This window comes from Diaporthe amygdali, assembly GCF_026229845.1.
Source record: "Diaporthe amygdali strain CAA958 chromosome Unknown NODE_11_length_1138210_cov_64_948100, whole genome shotgun sequence".
Lineage (NCBI taxonomy): Eukaryota > Fungi > Ascomycota > Sordariomycetes > Diaporthales > Diaporthaceae > Diaporthe > Diaporthe amygdali.
This window is the reverse complement of record NW_026517031.1, coordinates 668143-684011: the sequence shown is the minus strand read 5'-3', so window position 1 is coordinate 684011 and position 15869 is coordinate 668143. Positions and strand designations below refer to the sequence as shown.

Here is a 15869-nt window from a genome sequence, read left to right as displayed (position 1 = left end):
TTGGCCCACATCTCACCGCGTTGTTGATTTTCAAGCTACTTTCCAAGCCCTAGTTAGTGGCGAACGACCCCCCTTCGGAGGCGGTATAGACTCGGGCACCCCGTTTTTTATTTTGCGTCGAGATACATCACACTGGGTAATTTCTCAACTACATACTACAAATTCTACGCGACTGAGCCCGGAGGCTCAGAGAGGGCAGGGAAAATGGCTGGCAGCAAACCCATACCAACCGGCAATGACAGCAACCGATCCAACCCACCGTCCCATGCTCATGCCCATGATTTTGCGTCATCCTTGGCAGCCTCTTTTCAGGCTGGCTCACCCATCGCTCACGAGGCTCTGCGGCGGGATCTTCTCGAAGACTCGGAATGCGAGGATGATCTGGACTCAACCTTCGACGATGACCTCTCGGACGAGGAGGCTCATGGCCCTGCCATGTACCGCAAGCCCAGCGCTATCGCCTTCGGTACCACCCGGCCGGCGTTGGGGCCCAGGGGTGCGTCGACCATGCTCACGCACGAGGAGTGGGAGCAGTCCAGGAATGAGGAGCTCAGTCTCCTGAGGGATAACCACATCCTCCCGCCCAAGCACCCTGTGCCTGAGAAGGAGACACTCTCGCGTCGGATTTACAAGAAATTGTTTTCGACCAAGGTCCCCCTCACGGCTGAGGAGGAGGAAGATGCGCCCTTGTCGCGAGTTGCGTCTGAGACGGCGCCGCTACTGGCTCAGATCAGCAGGAATGGCGAGGTGCCTCCAGCTGCCGATGGCCTGCTGAATGAGCAGTGGGAGGCTGCCGTCGCCTCGGGGAAGCTTAAGACGACATGGCAGAGAGAAGCCAAGACAATCGCGATCTACTCGAGATCTTTGATCATAACATTTTTGCTGCAATATTCCATCAACGTCGCCAGTATTTTCGCAGTTGGTCGTATTGGAACGATCGAGCTGGGTGCTATCAGTTGTAAGTTGATATTGGTCATTTTGTCTGTGAAAACTTGACTTACATATTTGCAGTGGCAACCATGACTGCCAACATCACATGTTCTGCGCCATTCCAGGGCCTGGCCACGAGCTTAGATACGCTTTGTGCTCAAGCGTACGGCTCAGGGCACAAGCACCTCGTGGGGCTGCAGATCCAGCGAATGATCAGCTTTCTGATGATCCTCTTCCTCCCGCTCATTGTCCTCTGGATGTATTCCACGGAAATTTTGGCCATGATGATCCCAGAATACCGCTCCGCAGAACTGGCCGGCATGTACCTCAAGATCTATCTTCTCGGTGTCCCGGCTTTTATCGTCTTTGAAGGAGGCAAGCGTTTTGTGCAGGCTCAGGGTCTCTTCCAGGCGACCACCTATGTGCTGCTGATTGCCGCACCACTGAACGTCTTCTTCAACTGGTTCTTTGTGTGGCATCTCGAATTGGGCTTCATCGGAGCACCCATCTCAGTCGTGATCACCCAGAACCTCTTGCCAACGCTCCTGTTCGCGTACGTCTACTTCGTTGATGGTAAACAATGCTGGGGAGGTTTCAGCAAGCGTGCGTTGTCGAACTGGGGTAAGTCTCCTCATCAATCTGCACCCACATGTCATAGGAATGACAGCTAGCTTACACTCTAAACAGGCCCAATGATCCGTTTGTCGATCCCAGGTATGATCATGGTCGAGGCAGAATGGTTCGCCTTCGAGATCCTGACCCTCGCAACCGGCCAGTTCGGCTCGACATACCTAGCCGCCCAGTCCATCCTCATGACGATCACATCCACCACCTTCCAGATCCCCTTCCCTATCGCCATCGCCTCCTCCACGCGTGTGGCGAATCTGATCGGCGCGGGCCTGGTCGACGCCTCGAAGACATGCGCCAAGGTGGCCTTCTGGGCCGGCTGCCTCGTCGGCGTCTTCAACGTCACGATCCTGTCATCGCTGCGGTACCAGCTGCCGCTGCTCTTCACGCCGGACAGCGAGGTCGTCGACCTCGTGGCAAAGACGATGCCGGTCTGCGCCGTCATGCAGTTCTTCGACTGCCTGGCCGCCATCTCGCACGGCCTGCTGCGCGGCACCGGCAAGCAGGAGTTTGGCGGCTACGCCAACCTCGTCTCGTACTACGCCGTCGCGCTGCCGCTCGCCTTCGGCACCGCCTTCGGCCTGGGCTGGAAGCTCGAGGGCCTGTGGTTCGGCGTCACTGTCGGGCTCGCCCTGGTCAGCACCGTCGAGCTTGGGTACCTTTCCCGCTCCGACTGGGAGCAATCGGCCAAGGAGGCCGAGCACAGGAACGCGAATGCTTAAGAAGTTTCTTTGCGAGTGACACGATACCCAGAGAGATTGCTGTTGTTAATTGAGTCAAAGCGGGTTATGCTTCATTCTTTTCCTGTCGTTACCCGGAGAAATTGCACCATTAGATATTCGCTGTGGAAGGGCTGTGTTATGATCTATCGGCATCAAAGCATGCATTGGGAATTTTGTAAGGACAGTGAGAGCATAGCAATTTTGTATTTAGAGATTGGGGCATCTTAGACAATACACGAAGTCATTTAATTATTCATATTTTCTGTCTCAGCAATTTTCATGTTTCGTGTAATATGGAGTGGATTTGGGAAGCGCAGGCCTGCTTCGGACGCCGTACGAGACACATTCGACGCCTGTAAGGCTTATCCTCCAGTAGCGGACGTGTTCAAGGTCTGTTCGATGCTGTGGAACACTTTGAACATGCGAGACGGGCCAAACCGAGGCCGTGAGCCCGTCGTTGACATGTCAAGGTAGGACATTGGCTGCTGTGCAGATTTGCGGGGCTCAGATTCTACACGAAATTTAATAATTGTGTGCATTTAGATTTTTCTTTTACTGGGCGTTTAACAGCTCACAGAACAGATTGGCCGTTCTTTTATCCAGAACAATGGAGGAAATGATTTGTCAATATACGTGAGAAGAACGAAGAGACCGATTGATTGCGGCTTTGACTGACCAGCGAGTGACATACTCTCGGTTGCCTTCTCCTTGATAGGCCCCGTCCTTATTGCCTATAAAACCTATGCTATAAGAATGGTCTCTCACAATAGGACGGGCGCGTAGTAGCCAATCACCTGCCCAGCTCATCCATCATCAATCACGAACACAACCCATCAACAACCAGAACGAGAACCCAGAAACCACCACTGAGTCCAAGTGCATCTCTGTTAGTCAAGATCCATGTCATCGTCATCTTCTCCCATTGTGGAGATCCAATCCTCGCAGCCCCGCTCAGGTCGAACTTTTCGAGCCTTCTTTCTCGGAGGACTGTGGTCACTGTCCGTCACCGTGGTTTCAGACCAGGAGAACCCATTGAGTCCCTTCGACTCCACTGGAGAGCGTACTTGATCGTTCGGATGCACCCCAGCAGACGTCTGTCGTGAACGTTGATGGTCTTGAAAACGAAACGAATCACGTGGGAAGGCATACTCCCTGCGGGCTAGCTCAGGATTGCGCACCTCGATGTTCCTCTCCGGGGATGTAAAATGGGGGCTCCCATGGACAGGCACTTGATCCGCAAAGGTTGCATCTGCAGATCGGCGGGCAGCGACCCGGATTGCTTGCTCCCAGTTTCTGATTTCCTCGAGATCCAGGACCAGGTCGTCAGTCTCTCGCTGTAGGTCCTCGTCAAGATCACCGGTGGCGTCGATCCAAATTTTCCCGTCATTCGTCTTGCGGCGCTGAGTACGGCGCATGGCCATGACACGTTGCCGGACGGTCCATCTCAATTCTGACATCCCATTACGTCCCCCGTGGTTGAGAATGTGGTCTGTGAGAGTTTCCCGAGTGTACCCAGAGCCTGACCATGATTTCCCAAGTCGGTGAGGGCAATCCTTGGAGGGGCAGGCGTAGTAGCCGGGAGGAAGGTTGCGAGGTCCGCTGGGACAGGTGGCTGGGATGTAGCTCACCCCTGGCTCGGCCCAGGGCTCAAGAAGTTTGGAGCCTGGCAAGCTTTTTCCAAGTTCGGCTTTGTGATCCATTGTCTCTGTCGTGAAATTTGCGAGGAAGTCATAGTTGTAGTGAGATTGGACAGTTTTGCCTGGCATTATGTCTCCTTTTATCGTGTCGTCTGGACGATATCTAGGGCAGAGACTAATCTTGTTGGTGCATTGTCCACGCGGATTCGATGGAACCGGGCCTCTTTGGGTCTCATGTGGTCTGAGGTCGATAGACAAGGATGATAGCTCAATAGAGGGGCAATTATCTTCAAAAGTCGTATTGGTTTCTGAGTAGAGTTCCTGGTCATGTCTGGCTCGTGTCGGTGAAGGGGGCGGGGCTGCGTTCTGGGCAGGAAGCGAGTCGTCAATTGTCCAATCGATTTCAGCATTCCTAGGAATGCAACTATTCCATGGAATCAACTGTCTGTGTGTGGCAAATTCGAAATGAATCGAACTATTGGTAGACTTACTTGATTATCTTAGCTGTGGCTGGTATTAAAGGTGCTCGCTTGACGATTGTAGGTTCCTCAGAGTCGACGTCGGGGCTGGTTTCTCGATCCATTAGCCTCGATCAATGGCAGCGTGGATCTGTCTTCAATCGCTTCTCACCGATTCGAAACCTCTTGGCGAGAGTGGCTCTGGGGTGTAGGCTCCTCGAGAGGCTCCTCCTGTAGCTGCTGCAACCGTAGCTGCTTTATCTGCCAATCCCAACCATTGTCCGAGAGGGGCCTGTGAGGTCAGAAAAGCGGACACAACATGTCCGCACCAAATAGAGATGCCTTACATAGGTTGTCCATATTTGTTCTGCATTAGAGTTGGGAACATGGTGACGATACTGGTTGCATGTGCTCCGAGTTCTGAGGTGTGTTTGTCTCGCAGATAAAGAAGTTCGGGTAAGTGCTTGGGCTATTCCATGTAAATGTGCAAATGAATGGTGTTGGATCAGGGTCCGCGGTTCTTGGTGATGGAGCTTTGAGCTCCTGCAGGCACTCCGAGTCTTCAGGAGAAATCGCGCCTTCCACTTACACCACCCACACGGACAGAGTCACTCTTCCCCTTTGACAGACTAAGAGGCTCTCTGGCTCACTGGTAGCTTTGGTCTCGGGCTCCGTTTCATCATTTTTGTCTTCATCAATTAGTTAGGCTAGCTGAGTAGCTTTGCTCGTCCTCAGTTTCGTATCTTTTGCATTTCTTTTTTCTTCTTCTTTTCTTTTCTCTTTTTTGGATGAATGTGAGGCTGCTTCTGGGTCCCAATCCTCATAATTCAACCAGCTCACCCCAGTAGAATGAACCGAGCTTAGCTTTGTACTATCCCTGCTCCTCAAGAATCTCATCAATTGTCTCCTTTGAGACCCTGGCAGTCTGGGCGCAATTATAATTGCTGTTCCTGCCAACTCTGAACTTGCTCTCGACTATCATTAGTCTCATTATTAGAAAGAAGATTAGATAAGTCCACTTCCTTGTAGCCTGGCGTTCAATAAACAAGTTTATACCTTATGGCATGCAACGGTTTGAGGATCATGAAAGGTGCATACAACAGCTGAAAAAGATCGGCAGCCTTGTCACCACAAGCCCAGGTCTCCGGCTAATGGCTGAGACAGTGATACAATATTCAATCGGATCGGCTTAGAGATCAACAAAGATGAGATCATGTAATGAGGTACATTAAAGATATTGTGTTTCTACCTAAGCAAGCTCGCCACAGTTACGAGAATTGCGCTTAGCTTCGTTGCATGAAACAGGCTCGGAAAATGTTGTAATACCCATATTAGCAACTCTATTCGCCAAGATCTCCTAGCTCAGATGCCTGAATGGAGTAAAAGACTGCTCTCGACATATTATTGGCAGTGGGTGTGTCTAGACTTGGGGTCTCTTTGGGGGCCAGTAAAGATAGGCAGATATTCGATCTGCTTTGTGTAACACAGAGCTGAAAATCACTTCGAGACAAACATAGCACCCGGCAAAGACATATAAGGCATCCCTTCCTATTTACCTGGGTAAATTCTTTCTGTAATCCCATCATGCCACTCGACCATCCTGATCCGACTGTACTTGTTGTTCGAAAGCTTCTGGTCTGAGACATGGCGGATTCAGTAAGGCCCTCAGTGACGCCCGCCATCAACAACCCAAGCAACTCATCTCAGCACTCCCCTCTCATATCCACAATCAACTCACGCGCTGCCTATGCGCTCAACCAACCGGAAACTCTTAATTGTGGCCCTCGGCTAGGACCTAGTCAAATTGCATGTCAATCCATCTCAGGTCACCAATCATCCACCTTCAGTAATTCGAGGTCGCCAGCATTGTCACACGAAAACAGCGATGTTGAAGACCCACAAAGCCTACCAATAGATGATCCAGGACATAAGTCGGCGACCAGCACTCTGGAAGATCTAATGAGCACTTACCGTGAGAAATTTGGCTCCAGCGGAGAGTATTTCCGCATCACAAAACTGCCACAACGGTTGAGGAGCTTTCAGTCTGGGAAGCTTCTCAACACATTTCGGAGCGACTCCCGCTCCCAATCCGAGACCGTACTTGCGCCATCCGCAAGTGCTAACATTTTCAAGCTCTGGAAATGGGAGATATTGAATTGTGTCCTTGCTGCTGGAATGCTTGGATCGATATACGGCATCCTCCAATACTACAACGGCCGTCGCATACCAGACTGGGGTAACGCTATCAACTTGAGCACCTTGATCGCCTTGATTGCCACCCTCCTCCGAACGATGTTGAGCTTTGTGTTAACAGAGATCATCGGACAAGCAAAGTGGAAATACTTTGCTAGCGACGGACAACTTACAGAAAACCCACCTATGCGCCGCCTGATCGATACAAGTCGCTTTAGTGATGCTAGCCAGGGCCTTCTCGATGCTTTGAAGCTTTTGCCAACGATTGCCCGGGATCCAGCTACTTTATTGGCTGTCATAGTCACGATTGTCTCGTTGGGTACGGGTTCTTTTGTACAACAGGCTATCCAGACGGAATCTTGCCAGTTCCTAGTGGATAGTGTCAATGCGTCCCTTCCAGTCTCTCGAAATATCACTGCTGGCGAACGACCTCCATATAGTACGTTCGGGCCCTTGGATTTTCCCAACGTGTTCGCCGCCCTGTCATCTGCTCTCGCCCCAGATAACGAGGAGATAGGTTCGCCCATATCTGTGGGGTGCCCTACTGGAAACTGTTCCTTTCAAAATTCAATTAGTGGGGTGTACAGCACGCTGGGACTATGCAGCTCGTGTGTCGATACTTCGTCGCTGATTACATCGACCGGAGAATCGTCCAATTCCTCCACTTCTTCCAAGACGAACTATACCCTGCCAAACGGAATGTCAGTTCGGGCGTCGTTCTACAATCAAGAAAACCAGCAAACCACGGAATTGTTGGCATCGGCCCGGTTGGAAATTGGACTGGGCTGGGCTGGTGATCTTGTCAGCCCGGAAATGATGGCCTTGTCTCAGTGGTCCTTGGCAAACGTTACTATTCTAACGTCCAACTGGCTTTTAACAGGCTCTGGATATACGGATTACGTCGCAGCTACGTGCACACTGTACCCTTGTCTTCGTTCGTACAATGCTTCGGTGACATTAGGGAAACTGGACGAGTTTCTCGTTAGCACGGTTCCCGCGGTGCCAAACGTGGCCGCCGTATTTGCGCCTAACATTACAACTGAGGCTATCCAGGAGGCGGTATGGGGGCACAATTGGAACACTGCCACTTACCCTTCAGTTTATAATCTCGCTTTTCAAGCCATCAAGTCGCCTTGCCTTGTGAACGATACAATTTGGACTAACGCGAACCGATCCTCCACTCTTAACATGCAACGCCTCCTTCTCCTTCACGCTGAACCTGACCTCAACGGAACCCGTCATTTCACAGTTGAAAACACAACAGCTCCAGCGGAATGCATATATGGTATGAGTCTTCTGGCGTCAACAAATTTCGCACAAATGAGAAACGTATTCGACGGAAGCTGCTCCACACGGTCGAGCATTAGTAGCCCTGAGAATACTACACGAATCGGCTGCGGCAAGATATATTGGCTTGCAAAGTTCTACAATGATGATAGAACTACGACTGCCAGTATTATCAAACGAATCGAGGCTTTCACAGATCGATTGTCGAACAAGATACGAATGGGCCTCTTTAATAATCCGGAGGCCGTGTCTGGTCAAGTGCTTCAGGAGACAGTGTGTACGAGGATCTACTACCCCTGGTTGACTTTCCCAGCGGTACTCGTGGCCGTCACGAGTGGCCTACTCGCATGGACCATGCTACAGAGTTCGCGGCGCCGAGGTCGTGAAATGGTGTGGAAGACCTCGATCCTGCCCTTCCTGTTCTATGGTGACCGATTCGTCGTTCAGAATGGTGAGGACATGTCGGCTTACTCGAATGAGTCGTTGCGAAGAGACGAGGGGCCCAAGGAGCCGCTTCTGGATCTGGACCAGATGCAAGCGGAGGCAAAACAACGAGTAGTGCGGTTTAAGGTGTTTGACTGATTTGTGGGCGGTCTCTGGTGCGAGCACTCGTTGCTTACTCAAGTGTGGCAGTTGTTGGATGCCACTATTCAGGCAGATGCAATTGCAAGAAATGCTTCAGATCTATGCTCAAATTGCTGCTCCAATCAATGCTTCGCTATGCTGGCACAGAACAGGTCTCCACGAATGTAGTTAGGCAATCCGAACTACATAGAATCCTCCATCTGCCTTGAGCGGGCCTTCATGAAGCCATCCCGTTCAGACTTGCCGCCTCGGCTCTCAAGACCCATTCCTCGTTCCACCCATTCCACGCTTCCCATCTCCGTCAAGCGGGACAACGCGCGGAAGAACGCAAAAGCCTCCTCGTCGTTGGCGAACAGCGCGGACCCCTTCAGCTTGTCCGCCTGCTTCCCCGGGTCTACCATGATGTCCTTCATCACCTGGCTCACCTCGTGGCCACCAGCGTCCTGGCCGGACCCCTGCAGGAGTGACTCGGCAATCTCGTCCTTCGAAGTGAACAATTCCGTCAGAGGCTTCTCCGTGGTGAGAACAAGCTTTGCGTGCGACTCATATACAGCGTCGATGAATGTGATGAGACGACGCGCCAGATCTCGCTCCCTGATGGTCATCCCCGGCACATCCGTGACGACGAAAGCGTCATAGGAGCGCGTCAGCTCGATAAAGTCGGCGGCTGACTTCGGCTTCCTGATCAGCTCGTCAAACGTGAACCACGCGCATCGGCCGCTGACCCGGGGTACAAAAATCTCGCGACCCCAGACGTGCTGGACCTCGGAGTGCGGCTCGGTAGCCTCGGGATCGCCTAGGAAGCGGAACCACTTTTCCGCGTGGTCTGCAGCGTGCGCGTCGAGCGGTGTGTGATATACCCCGGATGGTGGACGGGGAATTTTACGGTAGTCTGTTGGCGAGTCGAGGTTTATGACATGCAATCGGCCCTTGAGGAGGTCGATCGCCGGAATAAAAGATTCACGCTGTATGCCGTTCTTATACAACTCGTCAGGATGTCTGTTGGAAGTCGTGACAAGAACCACGCCATGTGACATGAGCGCCTCCAAAAGTCTGCGATGCAACATGTCAGTTGTGCGTACTGGTAGTACTGTGCTGGGAAAGAGGCAACCCTACCTCCGAAGAATCATTGCGTCTGCCACATCGGTGACCTGGAACTCGTCAAAGCACAAAACATTCCCATGCTCCGCGATGTCTGCAGCAACGAAAGGAACGGCGTCCATGTCATTGCCATGCTCCATCTTCATGCGGTGTAACCGCCTATGCACGTCTTGCATGAAGTTGTGGTAGTGTATCCTCGTTTTCGACCGGACAGCGCTCGGCAGGGTGTCGTAAAAGAGGTCCATCAACATCGTCTTGCCACTTCCTACATCGCCAAACAAGTACAACCCTCGGGGTAGATCTGGCGGTATTTCCTGCAGCGCAGCTTTTGGCTTGCCTCCCCCGAAAAAGGAGAACAGCCCTTTTGAGGGCTTCAACGACTCGATAGTTGGGTGGACGACCGGCCGGGCTTGGTAATGCCTAAGTTCATCGTGAAGATGCTGTAAGCTCTGTATGATGCCTGTTTCATCACATGTCAGTGTATGCGCCAAGTCGAGAAGTGTTTTGTGGGGAAATTGCCTCGCTGGTGCTCGTCGTTCTTCAGGCGGCCCTGAGCCACGCGGCGATCGTATTCTTGGATTGGACCGAATTCATCTTCGTTGACTAGAGGCGGTCAGCAAGTAGGAATAGACAATGTTTTCCCATTCCGTGTTCGAAGCGCACCGTTTTCTGTCGTCGCAGTGGCCACCGAGGCTCGCCTCCTCTGTCCAGCAATAGACAGCGCCGGAAGAACGGCGCGTGCTGGTTGCGCTTCCGAATTTTGGAGTATCCGGCGCTCGAATCTCTCTCCAGTTCGACTGCTGGTTTGTATCAGCCTTGTGGATGTTGCGCGTTGCCTGTGGCTTCTAAAACCGAGATGTGTCCGAGGGGTCGAGGCGACGGGGCATCGTGGGGTCAGGCGGGCGGCGCACGCGCGCATTTTTGGAGCGGCGGCAACAATGCCGCAGGGAGGTCTATGATGTTGACTCTAAGTCTACTTGGCAAGCAGAAAGCATCGCAGGCAAGCAACAAATGGCTTCGTGCAGGAACAGAAACGCAATAACGAGTTCGAAAGGCTTATGTTTGCGGAGGGAGGAAAGTTCGCGGCCTCGGCATTCAATTCATCGAGAAACAGGGCTGTGACCCACCGCCTTCGGAGGCCAAATGACGGATCCTGGCCCGCTGATCACGACCGACAGGGGACTCTGAGTACCCTGACGTATGCTTGCACAGCGGCAAATCACATGCTGCAGGTTTATCTTAGCGGCATCAGCTGGGTACGACCCCTGCTGAGGCTTCGAACAATATCCTCAACCTTCAAACGCTTCGGCAAATAGCACGGTACGAGGACTCAGTCTTCAAAGCAATACAAATTATGCAGCAGCACAGTAGGTGATTCTATACATTTTTTTTTTAAAGCACTTGAAAAGTCCTGTGCTAGGCAGAGTGTCTATTATTGATCATGCTCCTTGGATCACCCATTGAACGGGCTTAATACTACTTGCTCTGCCCTTTGTTCTACCAAGGTCAACCACTGACTCTGAATCACAATTCATGGATGTTGAAGGCTTGACAGCCATTCTTTACCGATAACGCCGTCTTAGCCTCCATAATGCAGATGCAGTTGCCCGGATAATGCTATCACCAACAATCTAAAATCAAAATCGACAGCTCATGGGAGAATCAGTAGAGACCGGGTACGAGCTTCCACTTAACGTCCTCTTTGTAGCGGCCCCATTGGTCTTTATACCGCCGGCTCATATAGTAGTCGAGAGAGACGATTCCGTTCCCGATGAAGTTGTGCGCCTGGAAAGAGACCATTGCGACACCGGCGACCCAACCGCCAGCTGCCAGGGCGTACCCGCCTCTCCAGAGAGTGTATCCAGTGTAATTGATGTGCCTGGCCCCGCTCCAGAGACCCTCTCTGCAAAGCCTACCCTTGTGCTCCAGGTTGTCCTTGAACCTCTTGCGCTGCAGCTCTGCGGCTGTCTCCAGCAGGATACCGACAACGTACATGACCGTGCCCACAGCCACTGGCAGCGACAGCTTCGCGTGGGTGCCGGGCACAGGAACCGTCAAGGGTTTAGTCGAAAGCGCAGCAGAGGTGGCAGCCGTAAGAAGTAGCAGGGAGTTTGCGCTATTGCAGAGGGAGTTGAAGGCGGAGACTATGGCTGCGGGTTTGGGCTGGAATTCCTCCTGCGACAGGTAGGTGAGCCAGAAGATCTGTTTCGCTGCGGAGCCGACGGCCATGCCAAGCAGTAGGAGACGTTCGAGGGGGAGGCCGAGCTGATCGATTATTTTGAAACCCGTCCGCGTGATGACCGTCGCGCTGAGGGGAATGGTTGATAAGCCAAGTTTGGCGAGGAATCCTGTTCCGAGTCCATGGGCGAGAATGCGATACTGGAGAAACGGGTCGAGCGCGCGCAGCCCAATAAAGGTCGCAGTGCCGAGCGGGCTGGGTCGCTTGATGCCTCTGGCGACGAGGTCGGCCTTAGGCCGGTATGGTGGTGGAGATCCAGGCATTGTCTCCTGCTCGAGGCTTCATGTGGCCGACAGAAATCTAGTCGTGGAAAGCTACAATGCTGCGCAGATGAGAGAAGAAAGGGAGGTCTTCGTCTATGATGCGTCAAGTGAGACAACTCATCAATTTGTATGAAAACGGACGCTAGCCATCGGGCTGTCTGAGCTCAGGCTGAGCCTCGACAATCAGACCACATGTGAGAGAGCAGCTGAGTCGCAGATTCACCCCTCCATTCCTTCCGCACCTGCCCACCACACTAGGGGTCTCCCCGTCTGGCCGTTTCCCGCTCCCTGTTGCGGGAGACCTGGCGCTCAGGGAAGACCAACTGGTAGTCTTAGAAGGGGGAAGGGGGGAGGGGGCGGCCATGTACAGACAGACCACCTGATGGGCTTACCCGGCTTCCTTTCGTGATGGATGATCGTGGCACCACCGCCTCCGACCTGTCATCTTGGGGCCAAGATTATTGGGGCCCCGCCCTGCGATCCTGAGGCCCGGCACACGATATTTCTGGCACTCTGCTTCGGGCGGGGGAAGGATTTTACCCCGAAGTTGTGGTCCCGTACTCCTCCAAGACGCTGAAAGCAGGCCGAATTGGCGACGTTGAACAGAGTCAACTCTAGACTAGATCCGTCACAGTGGAAGCTCCGAACATTGTTTCAGCCTGCGCCATGACGCAGACACTGTCCCTGTTGGCCTTCGCATTGAGCATAAGTCCACTCAGAAGTAATGGATATTGCCTGCTGGATTTTGGCTTGTATCTAGCAAGGCTGCATTGTCTTCATAGGCGCAGTTCACAGTCACCAATTCATGGCTGTCATCTGAATATTTGACCACGCCCCATTCCGTTGCCGAAAACTCGACCCATTTTATCTAGCCGTAATTTCCCTGGAGCATGAATGACATACACATTATACTGTGTACAAAAGTCCTTGCTATTCATCAAAAGTAACCAGTGTATATGATCTTATTAGTCCTAAAATACCATCAGTCATTAAAGCTGTCAGGCCTTGACCGTTTGAATGCCAGACGCTCACGGCCGACGCTGCCTCGGTAGACTAATCGGGACCTTCGGTGCCGATCTCGGCAGATAAGGAGCTCGTTTCAGGATGTTGCGTCATTGGCTGCCTGCCGACTGACTGGTGACGGTCAGATGGGAGATTACCACTAGTGACCGTTGCCTCGTGAGCACTGAGCGCTTCTTTCTTTCATCAACAAATCATTCCAAACATCACCATGAAGTTTAGCAAATCTAGTGTCGTAGCGCTGCTGGCCCCAGCCGTCGCTGGCCGGTTCATCGAGAGAACCGAGGGCAATAACGTGCAGCTATATCCTCAGGGGGTTTACGAGGAGTCCAGCGAGAAGTTCCTCGTTGAGATGGCCCCTGGCGACACCAAATGGATCACAGAGGAGGAGAAATGGGAGCTCAGACGTGTAAGCCCTCGCGAATCACTCTGTCTCCAGCCGTCACCTCAGATGCATCCGACATGCTAATGAACCCGGTTTACACAGAATGGCCAACAGTTCATGGACATCACCGAGACCCAGGACCTCGGCGCATCACGAACCCACGCTTTCGCCAACGTCGTCTTCCCTGCCAAGGCCTCGTTTCAGGATAAGGTCAAGCCGCTCCTCAAGAACCTCTCCAAGACGGAAATGCACGAGAACCTCGAGAAGTTCTCCAGCTTCCATACCCGCTACTACAAGTCCGACTACGGAAAGCAGTCCTCCGAGTGGCTCCTGAAGCAGATCAAGGACATCATCAAGGAGTCTGGCGCAGGTCATGTCTACGCCGAGGCGTTCTCACACTCGTGGCAACAGAGTTCTATCATCGCGACGATTCCCGGCCAGACGAACTCGACGGTCGTCGTTGGCGCTCACCAGGATTCTATCAACCTCTGGCTGCCCTCGATCCTTGCTGCGCCCGGTGCGGATGATGATGGAAGCGGTACCGTTACAATCCTCGAGGCTTTCCGGGTCCTTCTCAGCTCCGATGCTGCCAAGAAGGGTAAATTAGAGAACACCATCGAGTTCCACTGGTACTCGGCTGAGGAAGGTGGTTTGCTTGGCAGCCAGGCCATCTTTTCCGAGTACGAGAAGCAAGGTCGGGACGTCAAGGCCATGCTGCAGCAAGACATGACCGGATACGTTGAGAAGACCATCAAGGCCGGAAAGCCCGAGAGCGTCGGAGTCATTGTTGACTACGTCGACCCGAAGCTGACCGAGTTCATCAAGAAGATTGTTGTCGAATATTGCGATATTCCCTACGTCGAGACGAAGTGTGGCTATGCATGCTCAGACCACGCCTCCGCATCCAAGGCCGGCTATCCATCCGCCTTCGTTATTGAGTCTGCGTTTGAGGATAGCGACGACCATATCCACTCAACGGACGACAACATCAAGTACCTCTCATTTGATCACATGCTGCAGCATGCTCGCATGACCCTTGCTTTTGCTGTAAGTTCTCTCTCCTCTCTGTTGCAGGCTCCGTGCTAATCTGGATGACTGCAGTACGAACTCGGTTTCACGAACTTTGCTAAGCTCAAGAGCGGCAACGTTGGCGTTGAGAATGAGCTGTAAGGGATGCGATATTATATGCTCGATCTACCTTTACACAATAAACATCGAGGGATTACCTCGTGAGCGACAGTGACCGATTAGAACTAGTGCGGTCGGGCCAGGATAAGCTGTCGCACTGTTTTGTATGCACCAGCGGAAGAAAGGTTTCGATGGATGGCTTTCAGGCGTACACGTCAAGGCTTCCTACAGCGATTTCTTTTATCTCTTTTCGGCTTCAGAAAGTCCTAGGAACAGCGCTATACAATTATCTCATGGAATACTTCCTGAAACCCAGACCCATTTCTGACCTGTGGCTTTCTCATGACTTTGGATTATAGGCCAAGAATACCTGAAGAGCTCCTTCGACTGCCTGCACCACCGTCAGAAACAGTGCCAGCGTGGCGAGAGCCAACGCAACACCGGCAACCCAGAACGTGAACCACTGCGGCCCGTTGCGGCGGTCATGCCACCACTGGGATATCGTGCTCGGCGTCGTCTCATCGTAAGTCTGCTTGAGCACGCCCAGCCTGTCCCGCCAGAACCTGAATCTCTCGATCTGGCGCTCACTCGCTGGCAGCCCTCCGCACCTGTTCACGCATTCGTCTACGCGACACCCGTACTCGTTTTCGTGGTTCTTGCAGAGTTTGCTCAACCAGGCTCGTTTCTTGCGCGTCGACTTTTTCGATCCGCCATATTCGGCTTGCGGGAAGAGCAGGGCGATTGTTTTAATTGTCTCTTCGGCTAGCCCAGGTGGAAGCTGTGAGCTGGCGACCGGTCAGTGGATTATAGTGTCTCTATTCTATGTTTCTTCACTTCTGGTTACGTACTTCTGCCCCTGTTGTTCCAGGTAAGTGACGTGATGGAAAATCAGGACTATCGCATCGTCTTCTACCAGAAGCAGGTGGTCGGCGAGGTTATCCGTGAATCTAATTTTGATGCCTCCGACCTTGCAAAGGCTCCACGCATCGAAGGCTTTCGGCAGTCTCAGGCGCTCGAATGTCAGTACTGGTGACTCGTCGAAATATTCATTGACACAGTCTTTCAGCGTGCCCGTATCCCATTTCAAATGGCGTCGCTTGTTGACCTCGTTTGGAAGAGTCCCGATGTTGATGGGAGTGATGAGTCTAGCGACGAAGTCTATCATGTGGTGGCAAGTGTGTTCAGACAATGATTTCTGCCCGGCCTGGCGTGAACTTTGCAACTGAATGAGTATGTTTTCTTTCACATTATCTTCTTGAATCATACGGATGATCTCAATGGTTTCGTGAGAATG

The 15869-nt window shown here is 52.5% G+C and overlaps 7 protein-coding genes across 7 annotated transcripts; 3 read left to right on the top strand and 4 right to left on the bottom strand.

Annotated features, from left to right (window-relative positions):
- Positions 1-204: 204 nt before the first annotated feature.
- On the top strand, positions 205-2279 carry J7T55_014490 (multidrug and toxin extrusion protein 1; the record flags this gene model as incomplete). The annotated part of the gene is made up of 3 exons (XM_053142491.1): positions 205-958; positions 1012-1551; positions 1618-2279. The coding sequence occupies 3 exons, from the start codon at positions 205-207 to the stop codon at positions 2277-2279; spliced, it is 1956 nt and encodes a 651-aa protein (XP_052994677.1).
- Positions 2280-3166: 887 nt separating this feature from the next.
- Positions 3167-4762, bottom strand: J7T55_014489 (stage v sporulation protein k; the record flags this gene model as incomplete). Its single annotated transcript, XM_053142490.1, has 4 exons — positions 3167-4328; positions 4408-4482; positions 4547-4666; positions 4722-4762. 4 exons carry the CDS (start codon positions 4760-4762, stop codon positions 3167-3169), a joined length of 1398 nt encoding a protein of 465 aa, XP_052994676.1.
- Positions 4763-6018: 1256 nt separating this feature from the next.
- On the top strand, positions 6019-8436 carry J7T55_014488 (uncharacterized protein; the record flags this gene model as incomplete). The annotated part of the gene is made up of 1 exon (XM_053142489.1): positions 6019-8436. The coding sequence occupies one exon, from the start codon at positions 6019-6021 to the stop codon at positions 8434-8436; it is 2418 nt and encodes an 805-aa protein (XP_052994675.1).
- A 185-nt stretch (positions 8437-8621) lies between these two features.
- On the bottom strand, positions 8622-10459 carry J7T55_014487 (Protein AFG1; the record flags this gene model as incomplete). The annotated part of the gene is made up of 3 exons (XM_053142488.1): positions 8622-9492; positions 9556-10000; positions 10204-10459. 3 exons carry the CDS (start codon positions 10457-10459, stop codon positions 8622-8624), a joined length of 1572 nt encoding a protein of 523 aa, XP_052994674.1.
- A 743-nt stretch (positions 10460-11202) lies between these two features.
- On the bottom strand, positions 11203-12042 carry J7T55_014486 (uncharacterized protein; the record flags this gene model as incomplete). The annotated part of the gene is made up of 1 exon (XM_053142487.1): positions 11203-12042. One exon carries the CDS (start codon positions 12040-12042, stop codon positions 11203-11205), a length of 840 nt encoding a protein of 279 aa, XP_052994673.1.
- Positions 12043-13273: 1231 nt separating this feature from the next.
- Positions 13274-14617, top strand: J7T55_014485 (peptidase family m28; the record flags this gene model as incomplete). The annotated part of the gene is made up of 3 exons (XM_053142486.1): positions 13274-13471; positions 13550-14494; positions 14549-14617. The coding sequence occupies 3 exons, from the start codon at positions 13274-13276 to the stop codon at positions 14615-14617; spliced, it is 1212 nt and encodes a 403-aa protein (XP_052994672.1).
- Positions 14618-14915: 298 nt separating this feature from the next.
- J7T55_014484 (uncharacterized protein) lies at positions 14916-15740 on the bottom strand (the record flags this gene model as incomplete). Its single annotated transcript, XM_053142485.1, has 2 exons — positions 14916-15360; positions 15424-15740. 2 exons carry the CDS (start codon positions 15738-15740, stop codon positions 14916-14918), a joined length of 762 nt encoding a protein of 253 aa, XP_052994671.1.
- Positions 15741-15869: the final 129 nt, after the last annotated feature.